This window comes from Stenella coeruleoalba (assembly GCF_951394435.1).
Source record: "Stenella coeruleoalba genome assembly, chromosome: 2".
NCBI classification, from domain to species: domain Eukaryota; kingdom Metazoa; phylum Chordata; class Mammalia; order Artiodactyla; family Delphinidae; genus Stenella; species Stenella coeruleoalba.
In genome coordinates, this window is record NC_137147.1 from 135,738,219 (window position 1) to 135,758,994 (window position 20,776).

A 20,776-nucleotide genomic window follows, 5' to 3' on the forward strand; every position below is an offset into this window, starting at 1 on the left:
GAGACCAGGAGGTATGCGTCCCCCTCTGAGCCCCAAACAAAGGAGGGGTTTAAGATCACCCGAGAGCTTTTGAAAGCCTGAGGCTGAACCTCATGACCCAGCAATACCAACCCTAAGTGTTTACTCATAGAAACGAATATTTGTGTGCACAAGACACAAGGTGCTGAAATGTTTATAGCAACGGTTTTGTAACAGGCAAAAACTGGAAACTCAATAGTAAAATGCCCCTCAACAGTAAGATTAATAAATCAGTTGCAACATGTCCATATAATGGAACTCTAAACATTAGTGAAAATGCAGAGTTTGCAGCCACACAGCAGTGTGGATGAATCTCACCAGTGTGTTGCCGAGTAAAAGAACACGTACCACGTGATTCCATCCACAGAAAGTCCCCGAAGAGCCAAAGACAATCTGTGTTGTTGGAAGTCGCGTAGGTGGTTCTCTTTGACCGGGGGGTGGGGGGTTGGGAGTGGGCAGTGAGACTAGAAGGCGTGGGAGGGGCTTCTGGAGGGCAGCTTCTCCGGTATGCACCGTTTGTGAAATGCGTTGCACGGTTCACTTACTTTGTGTGCACTTTTCAATATGTAAATTACACATCAGTAACAAGTTAAAAATATATAGTTACCTAAATGCTACCCCCAGAGGTTCTGATTTAACTGGTTTGAGAACAGAGCTCAGGGATCATTTTTCTTTGGTTTTTTGAAAAGCTCTACAGGTGATTCTAGTGTGTACCCGGCAGGCTACCCTTCTGAGTTAACAGGATGGTCTTTTTTCTCTGTGAAGTAGGCGGTGAGCTGTGTGCTGAGATGTAGAGGTGGGGTGGGGTGAGGGAGCCTGGGGGAATCTGGAGGCGCCCCAAGGTCTAGGCTGCTGAGCCCCAGTGGTGGACGTTCCTTCCAGGACACGCGCCCTCAGCTCCCTGTCCCTAGATGGCTCTATTCGCTGTCTCTGGCTTTGCACTCTCAGGGGCCTGCTGCTAAGATGGGTTTTCTTTCTTTTTTTTGGCCGCTCCACGTGGCTTGCGGGATCTTAGTTCCCCAAGCAGGGATTGAACCCCGCCTGGGCAGTGCCAGCGCGGAGTCCTAACCACTGGAACGCCAGGGAATTCCCTAAGATGTGTTTTCTGTTTGGAAAAGGTCTCTCCTTGGAGCTGATTGGGACCCACGTCCTGCAGGAGTGGGGGGAGCTGGCCCTGGCCTTGAGAAGAGATGACAGGACCCACAGGACACTCTAGCATCTCAGGTGTCAACTAGAAGACAACTTGGGAGAGTGTGGACATCCCCCTGGGGGAGGAGACACCTGAGGGGACCCTCCAGTGCCCACAAAGGCCCAGCTGGCTCCGGCTGCCAGGCCTGGCCGAGTTTTCTGCTTCAGCACCAGCACCAGCACCAGGAGCGAGGGGAGGGGTTGCCCTGTGGTTAGGGAGGGTTCTGGTGGAAGGGCTGGGGAGCGGGTGGAGCTGCGACAGCCCAGCGGGGTGCAGCCAGTGAGCACTGCTGTGGGGCTGGGAGGGGCCCAGCCTGTGCTTTTCCCCAAACACCCCCTCCCATCCCTTCCGAGCCACTTCACCCTTTTCCGTATGTCCTCTGTCTCCCACCCAGGCTCCTCTTTGATCAGTCAGCCGGCGTGGATTGAGTGCCTGGCGCTGCCGGGCCGGGCTGTCTGCCTGCTCCACAGGCCGGGGCTCCCGGAGGGGAGGGCCCATCTGTGGGTGACCCCCCTCCACTCCTGTCCACCACCCCTCCCCTTCCTGCTGGGCATCCATCGTTCTCTGTGCCTCCTTCACTCTTACTGCCTGGCTTTTAAAATTTTTATTTATTTATTTATTTTTGGCTCCATTGGATCTTCGTTGCTGCGCACAGGCTTTCTCTAGTTGCGGCGAGCAGGGGCTACTCTTCGTTGCGGTGCACGGGCTTCTCATTGCGGTGGCTTCTCTTGTTGCCGAGCACGGGCTCTAGTCGCACAGGCTTCAGTAGTTGTGGCACGTGGGCTCAGTAGTTGTGGATCGAGGGCTCTAGAGCGCAGGCTGGGTAGTTGTGGTGCATGAGCTTAGTTCCTCCGCGGCATGTGGGATCTTCCTGGACCAGGGCTTGAACCCGTGTCCCCTGCACTGGCAGGCGGATTCTTAACCCTGAGCCACCAGGGAAGTCCCTACTACCCGGCTTTTTTTCTCCCCTCCTCCCTCTTGAAGTGTCATCGTGTCCCTTTCTCTGTCTCTCCTTCACGCATTCATTTAGCAAACATTGGGCGCCTGCTGTGTGCTGCTGGTACAGAGATGTAGAAGACACACCCCTGGTGGAGCTCAGATGTCTAAACAGACAAGCACAGTCTGGGGTGGTAAGGGCTGGAGCAGCAGCGTGAAAGAAGGGACCAGGGACCATAGAGGAGGGATGACCAGCTCTGCATGGGGGAAAGCTGGGAAGGCTTCACAGAGAAGGTGACGCCTGATCTGGGCTTTGAAAGACGACCAGGGAATTCCCCAGGTAGATAAGTATGGCAAGGAATTCCAGGAAGAGCAAACATGCAGGGGTGAAGGGCTGCCGCTGAGCTGTAGGGGTGAGGCTGGAAAGGAAGCAGGAAGGTCAGGAAGGCCAGGTAGGAGGCAAGAAGGAACTACAGGAGGAAAGTCAGCAGGAGGGGGGCAGGCTCAGATCTGGGCCCCAGGTGGCTCTGTTGGCAGTGTGGGTGTGGGAGAGTGCCAGGTGTGGAAGGGCAAGGCTGGGGGCAGGTGTAGTTAGGAAGCTGTTGACAGCATCGAGGAAGAGGATGATGGTGGCCTAGGCTTGCCTGCTGTAGCAGGAGTGGAGACAGTAGATGGTACGGTGGGTCGGGTGGTGCCAGGCTCTCGGGGCCTTGGCGGTTGACTGGTTGCAGCGGTGGAGAAGAAGCGTGAGTTGAGGACTCTGGCTTGGGTAACTGTGGAGGACGGGGCCTTTCAAGGGGAAGCAGATTTGGGGGGATGATGCTGAGCTCACTTTGATGGATTCGTCTAGATGGCAGGCTCTGCCGCTCTGGAGGGACGAGGTGTCACATTAGGGATTTAGGTGGGGGAGTATCTACCTGGTGTGGATATTTTGAGCCCGGGGGAGGCATCCAGAGCGGAGTGCATGTGTCAAGTGTCCCATGAAGCTTCGTCTGTGAGGTCCCTAGGAAGCAGCTAGACTCAGCCTCTCTGGGTCTTCTCTGCACTGCCTCTCTCTCCCTCTCCTAACCTCTCTGTGTCTCCCCTTTCCTTCTTTTTTTTCCAGCTGTGCTGCTTGGCTTACAGGATCTTAGTTCTCCGACCAGGGATTGAACCCGGGCCCTTGGCTGTGAAAGTGCGGAGTCCTCCCACTGGACCACTAGGGAATTCCCTGTGTCTCCCCTTTCCTGATGGGCCTTGCTTCTCTCCCGACGTCTCTCAGTGCTGGCTGCCCATCCCCTCCCTCTCAGCAGCCCCCTGGGCTGGGCAGGCTCATACTGGGTTCCTGGGGTGATAAGCTCAGTAAGGAATGAAGGAATGGGCAGTTAGCCTGAGTTCCCACTGGGGCCAGCAAGGCCTGAGGGCAGGGCAAGCACAAGTTGTGTCCTCTGGATCAGCATCTTGCCTTTGGACTAGGCTCAGCAGAATGAAAGGGCCTCATCTGAGGAATTTTCAAACCTTTTCTACCCCCTTTAATGTCCAGCCTACTGAGCCTCCCGTGCTCCATCACCCTCATGACAATAACGACATTTTTTTGTGGCTTTGATTGAAAAAATAGATACGGTTTTGAAGACCCTTGATATTAACTCCATAGTCTGCACATGGAGGTGTGATGGGGCTGGATGGGCAGCGGGTATGGTTCACAACACACATAGCAAGAGCAACTAGGTTGAGGAAGGCTCTGTGGGAGTGGACAGAGACTGCCGGCAGGGGGCGGGGACCCAGCCTGGCCCCTCACTCTCCAGCGCCCTGCTCTTGCCACCTCCTTCGTCTGGGTCAGGGCCCTGTTGCTCCTTGGGTGGACCCCACCTGCCTGGTTCTGTTGGTGAATTCTCAATGACTATCACCCCAGACCTAGCTTTTCCTCTGACTTTGCTCCCATCTCTTTATTTTTACTCATCTAAACAAATACTATGGGAAAGAAGACGAATCAGTAGAAAGTCTGACTTGAAGGTGATTTTGAAAGCAGTGCATTTTGGCCATAGCCAGGGTCTCTGTATCAACAGCATTATCAGGACGGCCCGGGGGGGCTGATTTTAATCGATGGACATGAAGGATTGGCTTGTGACCATCATGTTCATCACACGAAAAGGGGTTGCTTTGAGTTTGAACATATTTGAGTCATTTACCCCAAGGGACTCCTGTTTTCTTACCGTTATTTTTTTCATGGAGATGCTGTGGGAATCGTGGCAGCCTTTTTTTGTTATTCTCATGGCCCATCTCTCCTCCAACCTCTGTTCTTGATCTCACTTACACTGTCCACACAGTCCTTCCTCAGACATGTCACGTCACGAGTGCCTGTTGCACGCTGGCGGTGCCCTAGGCTCAGGGGCTGCGATGTTGCAGGAGGCGTCCTGGAGCCCCTGGAGGTGGGCAGTTAGAGCTCACACACAGGTGCCTGAGAGGGAGCCTGGGGTTCGGGGCTGAGAGCCTGCAGTAGGGCTCATCACTAGGCTGGGGGAGGACTGACAGAAGGCGCCCCTCCCTGAGGTCACATTTGAACCTAAGGATGGGTTGGGTTTAGAATCTATGCAAAGGCGTGATTATTACGCAGGGTTAGATGATGGAAGCCAAGCAGGATTATAGTCCCACCCAGCTGGTAAGGCTCAGCTTCCTTTTCTCTGGGAGTCCCGCTGTAACTCTTTCACTCTGTGTGTCCTCTGAGCTCCTGCAGCCCTGACAACTCGTATCACACTTTCCAGTGCCTGAGTGACAGGCTCCCTGCCTCTGAAACCATGATCAAGTTCCTCCTTCTTCCTCTTGGGGTCTTGTTTTATCCTTGGTCCCCAGGGCTGGAGTGTGTTCCTTAGAGCGGAGCCCACACCCATCTCCTCCCTGGTGGCCCCGTGGGCTCCTGGGCTGTAGGGTTCAAGGTCTCTAAGGCTCGGTGGTTTGACTTGTACACACTCTGCCTCAGGGGCCTCTCTTACCCTCAAAGCAAGAAAGAAACAGAGAGATGAAAGAGAGGGATGGAATGGGCCGCACAAAAATTAAACACAAGTACAGCAACAATACCACAGAACTGAAAGGCAAATGGGGGAAGTATTTGCAAAAATGATAAACTAAGGATTAATCTTCTCAACAAAGAAGGTATACAAATCAATAAGAAAGACATGAAGATCCTTATAGACAATTCACAGATGAAATCCCAGTGGTTAATATGTATTTGGCAAAAATGTTCAACCTGTCAATAAGCAGAAATAGAAATGAAAACAATATATTTTCGCCTATCAAATTTGCAAAGGTGAGAAAAAGATAATACCCAGTGTATGGCCTGGATGTAGGGCAACGGGCACCCTCATATAGTGCTGATGGCCATGCTCGTTGGTAGAGCACCTGGAAAGCATTTTGGAAGTGGGTCTGAAGATCCTGAGAAATGCTCATTCTCCATCCACAAATTTCACTTCTGAGAATCTATCCAAGGAATGAATAGGGACATGGGGAATTTCTCATGAAATTATGTTAAGCAAAAATAGGGCATACAAATTATATGATATATAATCCCACTTACGTAAATTATATATTTATGCATAAATGTTTTCTTTGGGTGATTTTGGGGGAATTTTTTTCTTATGGGTGATTTTTGATCATAATGCTTTATATATTTTATATTTCTCATATTTTCTATAATAAGCATTAAAAAAATCAAGGGGGAGAAGTCTCTGTGAAATGTGTTATGATGGACCCAAATAAATTCAGAAATTAACTTTAGGAGTCAAAGGGTCACATCGCTAGCACAACCTGTCACTTTGAAAGATTCAGGACATACATGATATGTGCACCAAAACTGACCGTAAGGTTGAGGACAGAGGTAATCAGGCCACATGGCTGTGGTTGGGCTCATTTGGTGGGTGAGATCACCTGGCTCTTTGCTGTGTGACACTGGGTACAGCCTGTCCCTGGCAGGTCTCAGTTTCCTATCTGTACAATGGTAGGGTGGGAGGAGGGTCAGATTAATAATCCTGGAGGGGCTTGGCAGATCTTGGCTAGGCAGTAACTCTTCTTTTATTTATTTATTTTTTAATTTAATTTAATTTTTAAAAATATTTATTTATTTTGGCTGCACCGCGTCGGGATCTTTGTTGTGGCACGCGGGATCTTTAGTTGCGGCACGTGCACTTTTAGTTGCTGCACGCATGTGGGATCAAGTTCCCTGACCAGGGATCGAACCCCGGCCCCCTGCGTTGGGAGCGTGGAGTCTTACCCACTGGATCACCGGGGAAGTCCCAGTAACTCTGTTCTTGAAGAAGAGAATTTGACTTTGCCTGGTGACACTGCCCAGAGGGACGGAGCGCTGGGATCTGCAGGTTCCAGGTTCCAGCTCCTTACCTGCTGAGAGACCAGTGCACAGACCCCGTTACCTATTCACGACCACCACACTGCCCTGCCGTGGCCCTGCTTCTTGGCCACCCTCTCTTCCCATCACCCCTGGGCCCACTCAGCTGCGGCTAGTTTGCCTGCTCAAGCTTTAGTCTTTCTGCTCTGGAGGAGCAGGAAGGGGAGGACCCTAGGCTTTGGAGCTGTTTAGTGGAGGCATGAATTCAAAAGCCTTTGGGGAGCCCCACCTGCCTATGGAGAGGGTGTCTCCCCCCTCTCGGGCCCTCTCTATTGGACATTTTTGTGATGGTTTGGCTCTCAGGTCCGAGCTACCCTGATGGTCTGAAGGCATTGAGGCCACTTCCTGGTGTGGGGCATCCCCGCCCCCTAAGCCCACACTCAGCTGTGGGCTGAAGTTCACGACCACATCTGCGCAGTATCAACTGCTCAGCCTTGATAAGGTCTCCTGTGCTCAGAATCCTTTCCCAGAAGCTGATGGTTTATGGTAGTACTGCCTGGGCTCCTCCGAAACTTCTGCTTTCGGTCGGGAGCAAGTCACAGGGTCCTCCCTCCCAGGTGCCTTCTCAAGGGTGGGGCTGGAGGCCTAAGAGCTACCTGGGAGATTGATTTTCCTTCATACCCAGGCATAAACTGGACTTCACGCTTCCAGGAAAGACAGTGAGTGAGTCTCCTCTCTCTGTCAGTTGCCCTGAAGCCCTGCCTGGGCTGCTGCCTCTGGACAGTGACATCTTCAGCGCACCTTGAATAGCAGGGCCGGTCTTGGGTAGGGGGCAGAGGCAGCTGCCCTGGACATGGTGGAGCTGGCTGGGAAAGGTGTCCCCAGAGAGCCCCCCTTCCTGATGAGGGCCTGTTTCTCCTCAGTATTCAACAGATGCACGGAAAGACGGCTTCTTTGAAGAGCACGGAGAAACTAGGCAGGGTCCAGAGACTCCGAGGCTCCAGGTGAGGCCCCTCTCCCGATCAGATATACATACTGGTTGGGGGTGGGAAGCCCTCTGGAGGTGACCTGTTCGAAAGGGGGCCTTAAGGCTGCGTCAGGGGGGTTAGGTTGGGCATAGGCTGCCCGGGGCCTCTTCCTCCCACTCCCAGGCCTGTCCCAGCGCACTGGGACCTAGCAGAGTCCAGGCTTCTCGGGTTACCAGCCTCCTCCCTGCCCACCTGTCTTCAGGCCAACCTGGCTGGGGCAAAAGTTTGCGTTTCAGCTCCGCCAGCCCTGGTAGCTTCAGTCAGGTCAGGTGAGTCTGCCCAGCCCCTCACTGCAGAGCTGCAGAGCTGCAGAGCTGCAGACTGCAGGAGAGGGCAGTCCTGCTGGGATCATGGCCCATGGCCAGGCCCTGGAGCCGTGAGGCTGACACCCCCACCCCACCTGCTCCCCATCCCTGTGCCTCCTGCTCATTCACTCTGCGGTCCGCTCCTCTGCTTGCGCCTAGGTCAGAAAAACGGGAGAGGGCTTTTGACACTCAGGGGTGGGCAGCTCTGGGACATCGAGGCTCAGGCCGAGCATACCTCCTGGGGGCAGCCGCTCACAGCTGTCGGGGAAGAGGGCTCTCAGCGACCCCTCCCTGCCTCAGGAGTGCACCTCCCCAGGGCGAGCTCTGCGCCCGCTGTGAAGGGCCCCAGCCTCCAATCTCTGCCCCAAGCTTGTGGCTTGAGGCCAGGACAGAGTTGGCACTAAGGATGCATGGGTAGGACTTTGAGGGTTCCTTGTCCCTGGAATGGCATGTCTTCTTTGCAGTCTGCACTGGCCAGAAGGCTTGAAGGGTGAAGACATAAAGAAGTGCGGCCGAGAAGGGGTAAGTGTGGGGAAGCCGACTTCTCACTGCCCACTGAGAGAGGGGTCCCGGGCTGCCTGAACTTGGTGACTGTTGGCTCCTTGGCCACAGGCCTGTCACCAGGAAACCTAGTGGGTGTCCCCTCCTGGGTGGGAGTTGTGTCCTCTTCCAGCCCTAGGCTGCCTGTCAGGACCTCGCGTCACCAGGAGACAAGCTGTGCTTGGAGCTCAGCCCTCCACACCCACTGGCTGCTTACCCACTACTTCATGCTAAGTCACCGCAGGACCCCCACCCCTGTGGCCTTATTTGCTGGTGGCTGGAGCAGGGCCCTCTGGTGGTCCGATCTCCTGGGACTTCTCAGACCCAGCTCGTGTGTTTGCAGACGCTACTGAGAAAATACAACCAGCAATATCACAAGCTGTTTAAGGACATCCCCTTGGAGGAGGTGGTTCTCAAAGGTGAGCTGTCTCCCCGGGTGGCTGGACAGGCACCTGCAGTGCCCAAGGCCCAGGTCCTCTCCCAGAGCTTCCAGGCACAAATCAGATATGGGAACTGGCTGCCCTTTGAACGTGCCCTTTTTTCTTCAAAAGTGTGAGAAGGATGGGCTGATTTGAGATATGAAGTTGAATTTACAAAAATTTTCTTGAGGAAGTGTCGGGGCTTCCAAATCTTATTTCTGTTCTGCTCTTATCAGTGTCTATTCTCTCCTGCTCAGGCCTGCCAGGGAGTGTGTGGGAGCATTTGCACAATCAAGGCCCTCTCTCCCTGGCGGGGCAGGGCAAGGAGTTCTGCCTGTGGAGGTGAACATCCAGGCTTAGGGGACCAGGGCAGAAACCTGCCAGACCTTTTGGGGCATGGATGGAGGAAGAGGAAACATCTAGCAGTCTGGTGGGGTGGGAGCGGTCAGGAGTCACAGGAAAGGATGCTAGGGTGCTGGGGGAATGGGTTGCTGGGGCCTGGGATTGGGAAGGGTACTGAGGAGGACAGTCCCCGAGGCTGGACTCTGGACTCCTGAGTGGGAGGACCCAGGCCCCAGGGCTCCCGGGCTGGCCTTGCTCACGGCAGTCTCCTGTGACTTCCCAGTGTGCTCCTGCGCCCTCCAGAGGGACCTCCTTCTCCAGGGCCGGCTCTTCATCTCCCCCAACTGGCTCTGCTTCCATGCCAGCCTCTTTGGCAAGGATATCAAGGTAGTAATAAGTGATAAGGGCTGCCACAGCCCAGGGAAGAGACGCCCCTGCCCTGCGGGCGCACCTCAAGTCAGGCCTGTCCCCCCACACGCTGACACTTGGTGAGGCTTCTCACTGTAGGGCATCCCACCTGGTGTCCAGGGCAGCAGCCCCACCCCTTCCAAACAGGGGCCCCAATCTAGACTCCACATGGCCTGAGCGGCCTGAACAGTTCACTGCCAAATTATTCTGCCTACGGGTACCTCCAAAATGCCTTCAGAATCAGAGTGGGATGTCACACTTAGGGGGGCCCGAAAGTGGCCATGGTGCATGGTGGCTCAGGGAACTCTCTTACTGCAGTATGGGATTCACCAGGGCAACCATCCTTGCCTCCTGGATGATGGGGTGAGAAGCCGGAGCAGCACGTGCGGCCAAGGGGTGGGGGATAACTGAAGGGAGCCTGCGTGAGACGGTGGAGGCTCAGATACTCTCCCACGTGGGACCAGACATCTCCACGGTGCTCGTGCTTGGGTCACTGCCAGCGGTGGCTGGCGCCCTACGCAGGAAGCAAAGGGACTGTGTCCTTAGGGGTGAGTCCTGAGAGAAGAATCCCTCTCCCCCGTCAGGTGGTCATTCCCGTGGTGTCTGTGCAAATGATCAAAAAACACAAGATGGCGCGGCTCCTTCCCAATGGCCTGGCCATCACCACCAACACCAGCCAGAAGGTCAGTGAGATTCTGGGCCAGCGCTCCCTTGTCCGTCTCCCCATTCCAGCTCTAGGAGTCCACAGCTTGACCCTGGCACTCTCCCAAGTCTTTACGTACCTTGCCCCTTTCTGTTTTCTTTGTACGTTCTAGTATGTCTTTGTGTCACTGCTCTCCCGGGACAGTGTATATGACATGCTGAGGAGGGTCTGCACCCACCTACAGGTATGAAGCTTGGGGCCAGGGCTGTTGTGGGGGGGGCTGGCCCATCTCCCCGGCACAGGAAACGGGGAGTAACAGGCTCAGGCTCAGTGAATCAGAGGCAGTCCTTGGACCATGTGTCTATGCTTGTGAGCCTTTTTGAGGCCACTGGGCCCTCGTGTGTCCCCACGTATAGCCCTCACTTGTGCTTCCTTGGTGCACAGACGGGCAGGAGCATGTGGCCGCTTCCCAATATGCCTACAGCTCTCTCTCGCCTATGGTGAGGAAGGGGGAGGGCAGCAGCTTGGGGGAGTATGTTGCCTTGGCTTTGCCCTCTGCTCCAGCATTAACTAGGGATCCCCCTGCAAACTCTGGGAGCTTTAGGCTCTATCTGACCTAAAGTGGCTTATTTGGAGGTAAAGCTCTCTTGGAGAGTGTTAATACCTCCCCATGCCTGACTTTGGCTGTTCCAGATGGACAAGTGATCCCTGTTCCCTTCCCTCCTCAGCCTTCCAGCAAGAAGAGTCTGAGTGCAAGAGAATCTCTAGAGGAACCTGAGTGCGAGTCTCTGGTGAGAGCTGAGGCTGGGAGCAAACGTGGCTGGCCTGAGATTGCCTGTGGTTCTAAGGCTTCAGGGCCTCCCAGGCAGGAGCCCACAGTGCAGAACTGGGGCAGCAGGCTCAAGAGCCAGTGGCCGTGCTGTGTAAAGGGGTCCCCTAGACCCGGCACGCTCCATACCATGCAGAGCCGCTGTCCTGGGCAGACGTGCTAACTTCCTGAGCAGAACAGGTGCCCAGCCCCCGGAACACTGCCCAGGTTGGACCCTATACCTTCGCGGGTACAGAGCCAGCACCCCATCCTCTTTAGCAGTCAGGAGGGCCTTGAAGGGGCTGCAGATGTCCCTGGGGAAGAGTGCTGAAGGCAGTCAGAACCGAGGCAGGATCCTTTTAGATTGGCCAAGGTCCCAGCTGTTTCTTTTGCTCCTGGGATCCTGGGTAAGCAGTTTCTGGAGCAGGGGTGGGGGGTGGAAATGACCCCAGGGTGTTTGAAGTCTACTTCAGTAACTATTAAACGTTTAGCCAAGCATACAATACGCACAATGCCATGCAGGGGATGGAAGGCGATGTTCCCCTTTTTATTGATGGGGACCTTAAGTCAAGGTTAGTGACACAGGGTTAGAGCCCAGATTAGCAGGAGTCACAACTTGTTCCGTCTAAGATATACAGTGCCAAGCTGTCTTGGACTCAGCCGGTCTGAACACGCACCTGGGATGGCTCATGTCTTAGATTCCACTGTGGTTCTACACTAGCCGTCTTCAAAGACACCATTCCCCGGAAGAGTGGCTGCTCACAGCAAGGGAGCAGATGAGACATGTGATTGCTATGGCAGTGGTTTCCCCGCTTCTGGGCACCCGCTTTCATGCTTGCTAGGCATCCATATTGATAATATCTGGAAAGCCTTTGATAAATCTAGCGTGAACCCCTTAGGGCAAGTGAGGTCCCAAGGGCCATGGGAGACAGCTTCTCCTGCCTTCTCTGCAGGAAGTCCTCATCCCTGAGATGAAGTGGAGAAAAGTGTGCCCTGCCTCCAGGTCCCTGTCCCTCCCAGACAATATCCCTTGTATCCCTCGGGCATCCACGGATGACTTCTTCCCCTCCAGGAAGCCTCCGGGGTCTGGTGAGTTCAGCGTGCTTGTCCATGGCAACTGCTTGCAAAGACCAGGCTTTCCCGCCTCCCACTTCTGCAAAAAGAGGTCATCACAGCCAGCAGGGCTTCTGAGAGCTGTTTCTTTCTTTCTCCAAATCCATAAGGGAAAGCCAAGAGCCCAAGCGGCTCCAGAGAACACGGGCGGGGGAGTGGGCTGGGGTCCTGCCTTCTGCCCAGGAAGATGCCTAACGCCGTCCTGTTGCAGAGAACGCTGACTATGAGGAGAAGAGGCTGGAGGACGAGCCCAAGAGCAACGGGGAGCAGAGGCTCTGGGATCACGGGCTCCTGAAGGTCTTCCTCGTGCTGTAGGTGGCTGTATGGAGGGTGGTGGGTGTCTGAGTGTTTAGAGCCGGGGCCTTGGTGTGTGGGGAGGTCAGTGTCCAGAGCGAGGGGAAGGTTCTGAGTCAACTGCAAGTTCCCGGGTGGCATCTGGCAGCCGTGCAGCAGGCTCTTCTAGAGCAAGATAAAGTCTTTCCAGTTTTCATCCTTACAACCCTGTAATTTAGGGTTAAGGCTGTGGAGAGGGGCAAGACATGAAACTGTTGAAGAAAGAAAAAGTTGCACAGGATTGGGGAGGAGGAGGGTTGGCAAAATCTGAGAGGCCCATCAGATAGACTAAGGGAGAGCCATGGCCTTCCTGCTGCCCACCATTGGGGTGTTTTCTGGAAGCCCAGGCTTGTCTGTAATTCTGCCTAAGTAGAGCAGTGAGCATGGTGGGATGTTTTATGAAGAGCCAGCCCCTGGATTCCCTCACCTTACCTCATCACCTTCCTCTGGCTCTGCTGGCTGGGTTTTGACTGTCAACCTCAGCACTTGCTGGGGGAAGGGCTACCGCCTTAGGGGGTAATCTTAGTGGCCTTGCAGAGGGGGTGTAGGACCAAGGTGGCTGGTCAGAGGGAAGGTGGGCTCAGCTGAAGGATCCAGAACTCCTGCTGGGCTTCAAGGACACCTCCATGGGGACGAGTCTCAGAACCCCCATGTGGCCTCTGGGAAAAAAGATGCCTAGGTCTAGAACGTAACTGCAGGCAGAGGGGTCTTTAATTCTTCCAACTGCAGGAACTAGCTTAGTCCCACTCCTATTTTTGGGGATTCTGTAAAAATGCCCCGTTTCTAGAAGAGAGATTCAATTCCTCCTTACCCCTCTTTCTCCAGGATCTGCTTCTTGGTCATGTCTTCATCGTACCTGGCGTTCCGCATCTCCCGGCTAGAACAGCAGTTATGCTCCCTGAATTGGGGCGGCTCAGTCCCTGGGCACAGGTGATGCCTTTTCTCTTTCTCATGCTTCTGGGATTGAGGGTTAAGGACAGCAGCCAAAACCTATGGCCAGGCTGCTTGTTAGTCTGGCTGGTCTTGGCCTTGCCCTTGAGCTGGCTTGATGGCCCTCAGCAAGGTTGGGCAGGGTACACAGATCCCACCTGGACCCCCTCTCATGGGTGGACAAAGTCTTCACTGACTCATCTGTCTGCCTTCTAGGCCCTTTGTCTGACCTGGTCATCTCTCCTGTGTGCAGGTAACAGCCACTTGGCCTTTGTCCCCACTCCTCCGAGAAGAATGCTCTGGGTGCTAAGGTGCCACCAACAGTCCGCTTGGTTTATGCTGCTGCTGTGCTGAGACTGAGTCTGAAAGAAAATATTCCGGATCCCTTCTCCTCCCCCCAACTCTTCTCCCTCCTTTAATGAGTGATCTTTAGTACCTGTTTACAAAGCTCCTACAATTTGGGGACTCGGACAAAAAGCCAGATTTTTGGATCTAGCTGAGGAATTCTGTACACTAAGCCACAGCAACCACTTAAATGAAAAGAATATTTTAACTTGTTCCTTGGAAACAGCTCTGACATACAGGAAGAGCACGTGGGGCTGCTGTAAGGGACAACGGCCACGCTTTGATACCTGTCACTTGGCTCACTCCAGTGGTGGGACAGAGGCCAGAACCCAAACCACCAGTGTGGCCTTCGCTCTCTCCCAGCATACTGTGCTCTCACTTGGACACCTGAGAGTCCCTGATATGGGGCCCAAAGGACTTCTCTGCCGTCAGCCAGGTACCCATGCAGGGCAGACTGGAGGGAGTGAGGTAAGCTATGAATGAGGAGAGGAGGGCCTGTGGCCAGGATTCCAGCAAGAGGAGTGTTCACACTCTGTGCAGAGGCTCTGTTCTGGCCCCTCATGAGGAGGCTGGCTGAATCTGAGAGGACACTACCTGCAGCCGGGGACTGTGGCAGTGGCTGTGAAGGAGAATAGAGGTCCAGCATTTCTGTGTCCTCAGCTGCTATTTCCTGGTGAGACAGGTGGAGCAGGGCCTTTTGACCACTGTGGTCGCAGACCAGGTACTGGATCTTTCCCTGGTGTGCTCAAACATTTCCAAGGTGCCCCAGGTGGGAAGTGGGGGATGGGAGGGGCAGTGGCTTTGATCTGAGGGCTTGCTTTGTACTCTCTGCCTGACTGCCTGGATTTTGGGTGTGGCCAATGGCAGCCTGTCGGGCTTGGCTGGGCACTGGGCACGATGGTGCTGGGCCACCACAGGGCAGAGCTCACCATGTCACCTGCAGGCCATGCAGGAGGGTCCTCCACTCCACGGGCTCTGTTCTCCATGAGTATAATGGAGGTGTCCAAGGTGGGCCTGGGACAGTGCAGGGACCAGGCCAAGGGGGTCTGTCTGATACCTTTGGGGACAAGAGAGGTAGAGGATAGGAAGAGTGGACATGGTAGTGGCTTTGCCTTAGAGATTCTTCTTTCTCTGTCAAGGTCTCCTCAATTCTAAAAGCTTCTCTGTGCCTTAAAACTCTGGCCTGTCTTCTCTGGGACTCCGAAATGCTAAGAGAGTGCCTTTGTAGGTTCTGGAAAGGGCTTAGTGAGGAGGCCAGACGTATCAGGGAAAGTCAGTGGCGATAGGGTGGGTGGTGTCAGAAGGAGCCACTTTTTCCCTCTTCAGACATCTGAGAGGTTAACTAGGGAGAAATCCAGGTGGAAGTTATTTACTGTGGAGCTATTTATGACAAACCCAACTGAAGACTGGAGGGACTGACAGGAGGTGACAACTTCCTAAACTCAGACTGGAGGTCTCTTCATTCTCTCCCCATCCCAGGTTCTAGGATTTGGCTTAGAGCCTGGCCTTGTGGGATACCTGCACTAAATCTGTATGTCTCAGGTGAAACTCACTGCTCCATTCTCCCCACATTGCCACACCAGATGAATGCCCGTCCTTTTTTGGGAACCAGCCCCCTTAATCACTTCCTTCCAATCAGATTTTCAGGGAAATAATCCTACTTGTCCCAGCACCTCCCCTCCCTGGTCCTTGCTGAAGGGCAGGGAGAACAGGTCCATTCTCTGAGACTTGCTGGGTTGAGCCAGAGGCCATGAGAGGTGCCAAGTCTCCAGTCTGCATGCCCCAGGCTCAGAGACGGCAAGAGGCGTGCAGTAGAGTAGGTGGCTTTGGAGGCCCTCTTGGGGTCCAGGGCTTTGAGCGATAGGAGTGTGTGCCTGTCCCTCTTGGAGGGCCCTCTGTTTCTCCCTTCTGTCCCCCAGTCTGGTCCTCTGGCCAGCGTACCTTCTGTTGTGCTCATTTATAAACCATGTGTATTTATACAACCTGCTTGCATTGGAGGATGCTCCTCTAATTCCCTGAGAATTTGGTTCAACTATCCTTCAGTTGTTCCACTATGGCGTTGAAAATATTTTTAAATAAAAAATCCGATTTTTCTAGTGTCCCGTGGTATGGGAAGTTCACTTTTATCTTTTGACTACTCATTGAAAGTGCTCTTTACTGACATATTTGGCACGAAGGAGACTAACGGAGCCAAAGTCATTCCCAGAATCCCAAGTACTTTGCACATCTCACAGGACTTTAGCTGAGCTGACTCATACTTCAGGCATATGGGGAATGGTAAGGATGGCCACAGCACACCACCATAGCCTCCTCCCTCTGTTGGATGGACACTGAGAATGCTTCCCTGTTTCTCCTGGGCAACTCCAAAGCAGTGTCCCTGGTTCAACTAGTACTGTGCTCCTGACTCAGGAATTAAAGTCTGGAACTCAGAGCTAGAAAACCCCTGTGTCCTTTTCTATGACATCAAGCCTAGATTATGGAGGTTAAATTCCAATTTGGGCCACGTCACCTTACTTTCTGTCTGGGAGGCCCCCTCTAGTAGTGATTCGTTCGTTCAGTAAATGCTGAGCCCAGACTATGAGCTGGTACTAAGCTAGGCACTGAGGATAGAGCAGTGAACATGTCAGGCAATATCTCTGCATCCCCCATGGCACTTGCATTCCACGTAAACATAAGTTCCAAGTAAATCGTGAACAAACAAGGTAATTCCAGATTGTGGTTAAGTTCCATGAAGGAAAGAAACAGTGATACAAGATACAGTAAACAGGGAGGTGGCTTTGGATGGGTGGTCAAGAAATGTTCTCTGAAGTGAGATTTAAGCTGGTGCTTAAAGGATGAGGAGCCAGTCATGGAAGGAACTGGGAAAAGGGTCGGCAACTGTGAAAGGTAGGAAAGAACACATATGTCTCTGTGGAACAGAGAGACCATCTGCACGAATCTAGGATACTAGTCAGTGGGAGAGTGACATGAAAAGAGGTTGGAAAGGGCAACTCAGCAACAACAAAACAACCTGTTTAAAAGTCGGTAAAGGACTTGAATAGATATTTCAACATCACTGGTCATTAGGGAAATGCAAATCAAAACCACAATTAGATACCACTTCATATCCATTAGGATGGCTACTATCAAAGAAATGGAAAACAAAAGTGTTACTGAGGATGTGGAGAAATTGGAACCCTTATGCACTATTGGTAGGAATGTAAAATGGTGCAGCCACTGTGGAAAACAGTATGGCAGTTCTTCAAAAAATTAAAAATGATTACCACATGATCCAGTAATTCCAATTCTGCGTATACGCCCACAAGAATGGAAAATAAGGGCTTGAAGAGCTATCTGTACACCCATGTTCATAGCAGTGTCAGTCACAATCAGCCAAAAGGTGGAAGCAACCCAAGTATCTATCGAGAGGTGAATGGATAAACAAAATTTGGTGTATACATGCAATGGAATATTATTCAACCTTCAAAAGAAAGAAAGTCTTGACATATGCTACAACATGGATAAACCTTGAAGACATTATGCTAAGTGAAGTGAGCCAGTCACTAAAAGACAAATGCTGTATGACTCTACATATATGAGGTACCTATGGTAGTCAGATTCATAGAAACAGAAAGCAGAATGGTGGTTGCCAGGAGCTATGGGGAAGGGAAATGGGAGTTATTGTTTAATGTGTACAGTTTCAGTTTTGCAAGATAAACAGAGTTCTGGAGATGGTGATGATTGTTGGACAATAATGTGAATGTACCTCACACTGGAACTATACACTTAAAAATGATTAAGATGATAAGGCTTCCCTGGTGGCGCAGTGGTTAAGAATCTGCCTGCCAATGAAGGGGACACGGGTTCGAGCCCTGGTCCAGGAAGATCCCACATGCCGCGGAGCAACTAAGCCCGTGCATCACAACTACTGAGCCTGCGCTCTACAGCCCGTGAGCCACAACTACTGAGCCTGCGTGCCACAACTACTGAGCCCACACACCTAGAGCCCGTGCTCCACAAGAGAAGCCACCGCAGTGAGAAGTCTGCGCACCGCAACGAAGAGTAGCCCCCACTCGCCACAACTAGAGAAAGCCCGCGCACAGCAACGAAGACCCAACACAGCCAAAAATAAATTAAAAAAAGATTAAGATGATAAATTTTATATGTATTTTGCCACAATAAAAAAAATAAGAGGTTGGAGAGGTAGGCAGGAGAAGGGAATTTGAATTTTATACATTCCCTGGGTACTGCAGCTCAGGTCTGAAAGTTTGGAGCTGGCAGAATCAGTGGTTACTGAAACCAAGTGCTTTCTTTTGCTAGAGGAAATAAACACGTGGATGTAATATGCAGAAAAATATGGCTGAATTTCTACATACTATCACACACCTCCTTTTCACTATTCCCAGGGAGTGGTTCATAGCAGCAGCATCACAGCGAGGGCATATCATATTTTTTAAGTTGAGCTAACTTTATAAGGGAGAAACAACAGCCCTAAACTTGGAGAAACGGAGGTATATATATTTTATGTGGGAGCCTCAGTTTGCAACATGGGCTTTAGCCAGATGAGGGAGAGTCGTGAGAGTGGGCAGAAGTTCTCGTGAAAAAGGCATTCAGGAGTGAGGGGGGCTCTGGGAGAACTGCATCTCACCAGAGACATCCTGGGAGTAAGAAACTGCCCCCACTCCCAGGCGCCCACCCAGCCAGCCCTGGCCCTCTCACCTGGTGGCCATGCCGTTAGGACACCTATCGAGCTAGGTGAGGTGGTGACCCTGTGCTGCTCCTCTCTCCTAGCGGCTGCACTGCAGAATCAGGGCATCCTAGGGCAGAGAAGCTTTTCAGAGAAGGCTCTCCTGTCAGCCTCAGGCTGGGACAGGCCAGATCCCTAGGCAGATCTCAATCTGGGGGGGTGGGGGTGGGGGTGGGGGGGAGGTGAGATGCCACTGGGCCACTAGGTGGCAGCAAAGTCCAGCAGGAACTGGAGCCAAGGCAGTGAGGGACAGACTTCGCTCTTCTTTCTCAAAGGGCCCCCCCCACCGCCCCCCGCCCGCTGTCCCCAGGCCCTGGCAGTGGCAGAAGGGAAGCTGGGCAGGCTCCCAAGGCCATTTCTCCCCGGTGCCCTTTGGTTCTTTCTCTCCTCTCCCCTCTTCTATCATACCCCAGGGGAAAGGCCTGAGGTGATTATGAGAGGAAAGCATTCCCAAGGACTCTGAAGATCTCCTGAGGTCTGGTCAGTCAGAAGGCAGAAGTGGCTGGTGTGAAGAACAAGTGTGGTGTGTGTGTGGTGTGGGTGTGTGTGGTGTGGGTGTGTGTGGTGTGGGGTGTGTGTGTGTGTGGTGCATGCGTGGTGTGTGTGTGGTGTGTGTGTGTGTGGTGTGTGTGTGGTATGTGTGGTGCGTGCGTGGTGTGTGTGGTGTGTGGGGGGTATGTGTGTGGTGTGTGTGTGTGGTGTGTGTGTGTGGTGTGTGTGTGGTGTGGGCTCTGGGGGTGAGTGGGGAGCTCAGCTTCCAACAGGGGCACAGAAACCCCAGGCTTTCCCCGGCTCTGCCCTTGTTGTCAGTAGTATCTTCTCTTACCCAGGGCACAGAATTGCAGAAACCTGGATTCTGCAAGGTGTGATTTCACTCTTTCTCCTCCTCCCTTCATTTAGAGATAAGGGGCTGGACCCCAGAGCAGAGAGGATTCAAATTTAACGGTTACATGGCTACATACGCTTTGCCCATGAAAGTGAGGGGGAGGGAGGCGTTTAAGCCTCTGAAACGATAATCCAGAGAAACCCGAGTTTATCCTCTGTGTGCCTGACCTCCACAGAGCCAAGGAGCACCTGGCGCCCAGCAGGCCCTGCTGGCTGGTCCTCCTTCGCGTTGGCAGGGCTCCTTGCCTTCCCGGAATGTGTTCCTTCTTGTTTGCCACTCAGTGCCTGGCCCAAAGCCAAACCTGGGCTGCTCAGAATACCATGCCCCACTCACTTCTCTCAGAGGATCTGAGACAAGGCTCTCTTCCGCCTGGGGAAAGGCCAGGCCCGCGCTGCAGCCTCATCCTACTGGTGCCGCCTTCTCTAAGGACATCGTGCTCTCCAGTGGCTGAGGGCAGAAGCACTTAGGCAGGATGCAGCTGGCACCGCGGCAAAGCAGAGAGTGGCATATTGACATCTTATCCTTTTGGCAGCCTTCTAAATTGGGCCAGAGTGGGCAAAGTGTTACTCACAAGCTGTTCATTAACTTGTTAAATGCAGAAAGGTTGGCTTAGGCTCCACTTTGGGAAAATGTGACACCCACTGCTCCTGGATTCACTCTAGCATGAAGGAGTGTTAATTGGTGTAGGATTTCTGATGGAAGTTTTTCTTTGCTGTTAGTTCCAAATACCAGGCTGGTCTGAATGCATGCTCTCTCCAGTCTGTAATTACATTTAAAAGATTTATTAAGCACTTGCTATGGACTCCTGCATGTATGCTTCTATAGATACTATGATTCTGTAATTTTCTGAGCAATAAACTGGGTACCAGGCCCTATGCAAGGTACTTTTTATGCTCATTTGACTCTCACAACAAGGAACTCTCAATACGACAATATGGTTTTCACACCTTACGCTGTGGAAACTGAGATCGATAGGCCAGAAATACAATACGGACCCCTTCAAAGAGTTTATTGAGGAGACAAGATAGAGGGAATAGCTGTATAACAGTGTAGACATGTGAGCCCTGATATGTACAGAAGGGAGTGGCATAGACTGACTCAGTGGCAAGGGGTGTGCCACACGTGTGGACTTCAGAGGGTAAGAGTTGGATCAGAGGAGAGCTGTGGGGAGGGTCCTCACCGGTTGTGTTTGGGGGGTTAACGTCAGTAAAAGGATGGTAGTGCGAAGGATGGTGCCAATGAAAGCTTAGGGGAAGCAGAGTCCCTGCTAGGGAATGGATACGTTAAGTGTGCAAAACACCTCAGGATCTAAACGCCAGGATGAGAAGGAGAGACTTGATCTTTCAGGCAATGAAGAGCTATGGGGGCTACTGGAACTTAGGAGTGATGGATAAACGTGATGGTTTAGGAATGCTGGTTTGGCAACGGGGCACAAGGTAGATTAAAAGTCCGCCAGAATAGTCTAGATGGCGGTTTCTCAACCTCAGCACTA

At 52.8% G+C, this 20,776-nt stretch overlaps 2 protein-coding genes across 3 annotated transcripts in view; one reads left to right on the forward strand and one right to left on the reverse strand.

Annotated features, from left to right (window-relative positions):
• Window positions 1-15,792, forward strand: part of GRAMD2A (GRAM domain containing 2A) — a 35,306-nt gene extending 19,514 nt beyond the window's left edge. For both annotated transcript variants that reach the window (XM_079914561.1, XM_079914562.1), the window contains exons 2-12: window positions 7,382-7,462; window positions 8,256-8,313; window positions 8,675-8,750; window positions 9,376-9,479; window positions 10,085-10,183; window positions 10,316-10,387; window positions 10,872-10,934; window positions 11,905-12,040; window positions 12,276-12,375; window positions 13,223-13,327; window positions 13,581-15,792. In XM_079914561.1, the coding sequence (XP_079770687.1) occupies window positions 7,382-7,462; window positions 8,256-8,313; window positions 8,675-8,750; window positions 9,376-9,479; window positions 10,085-10,183; window positions 10,316-10,387; window positions 10,872-10,934; window positions 11,905-12,040; window positions 12,276-12,375; window positions 13,223-13,327; window positions 13,581-13,584 (898 nt within the window). In that variant the 3' untranslated portion in view covers window positions 13,585-15,792. The remainder of the gene's footprint in view (window positions 1-7,381; window positions 7,463-8,255; window positions 8,314-8,674; window positions 8,751-9,375; window positions 9,480-10,084; window positions 10,184-10,315; window positions 10,388-10,871; window positions 10,935-11,904; window positions 12,041-12,275; window positions 12,376-13,222; window positions 13,328-13,580) is intronic.
• Window positions 15,793-19,509: 3,717 nt separating this feature from the next.
• Window positions 19,510-20,776, reverse strand: part of SENP8 (SUMO peptidase family member, NEDD8 specific) — a 41,362-nt gene continuing 40,095 nt past the window's right edge. The window contains exon 3 of the transcript XR_013827297.1: window positions 19,510-20,044. The gene's annotated coding sequence lies outside the window, so the exon portion shown is untranslated. The remainder of the gene's footprint in view (window positions 20,045-20,776) is intronic.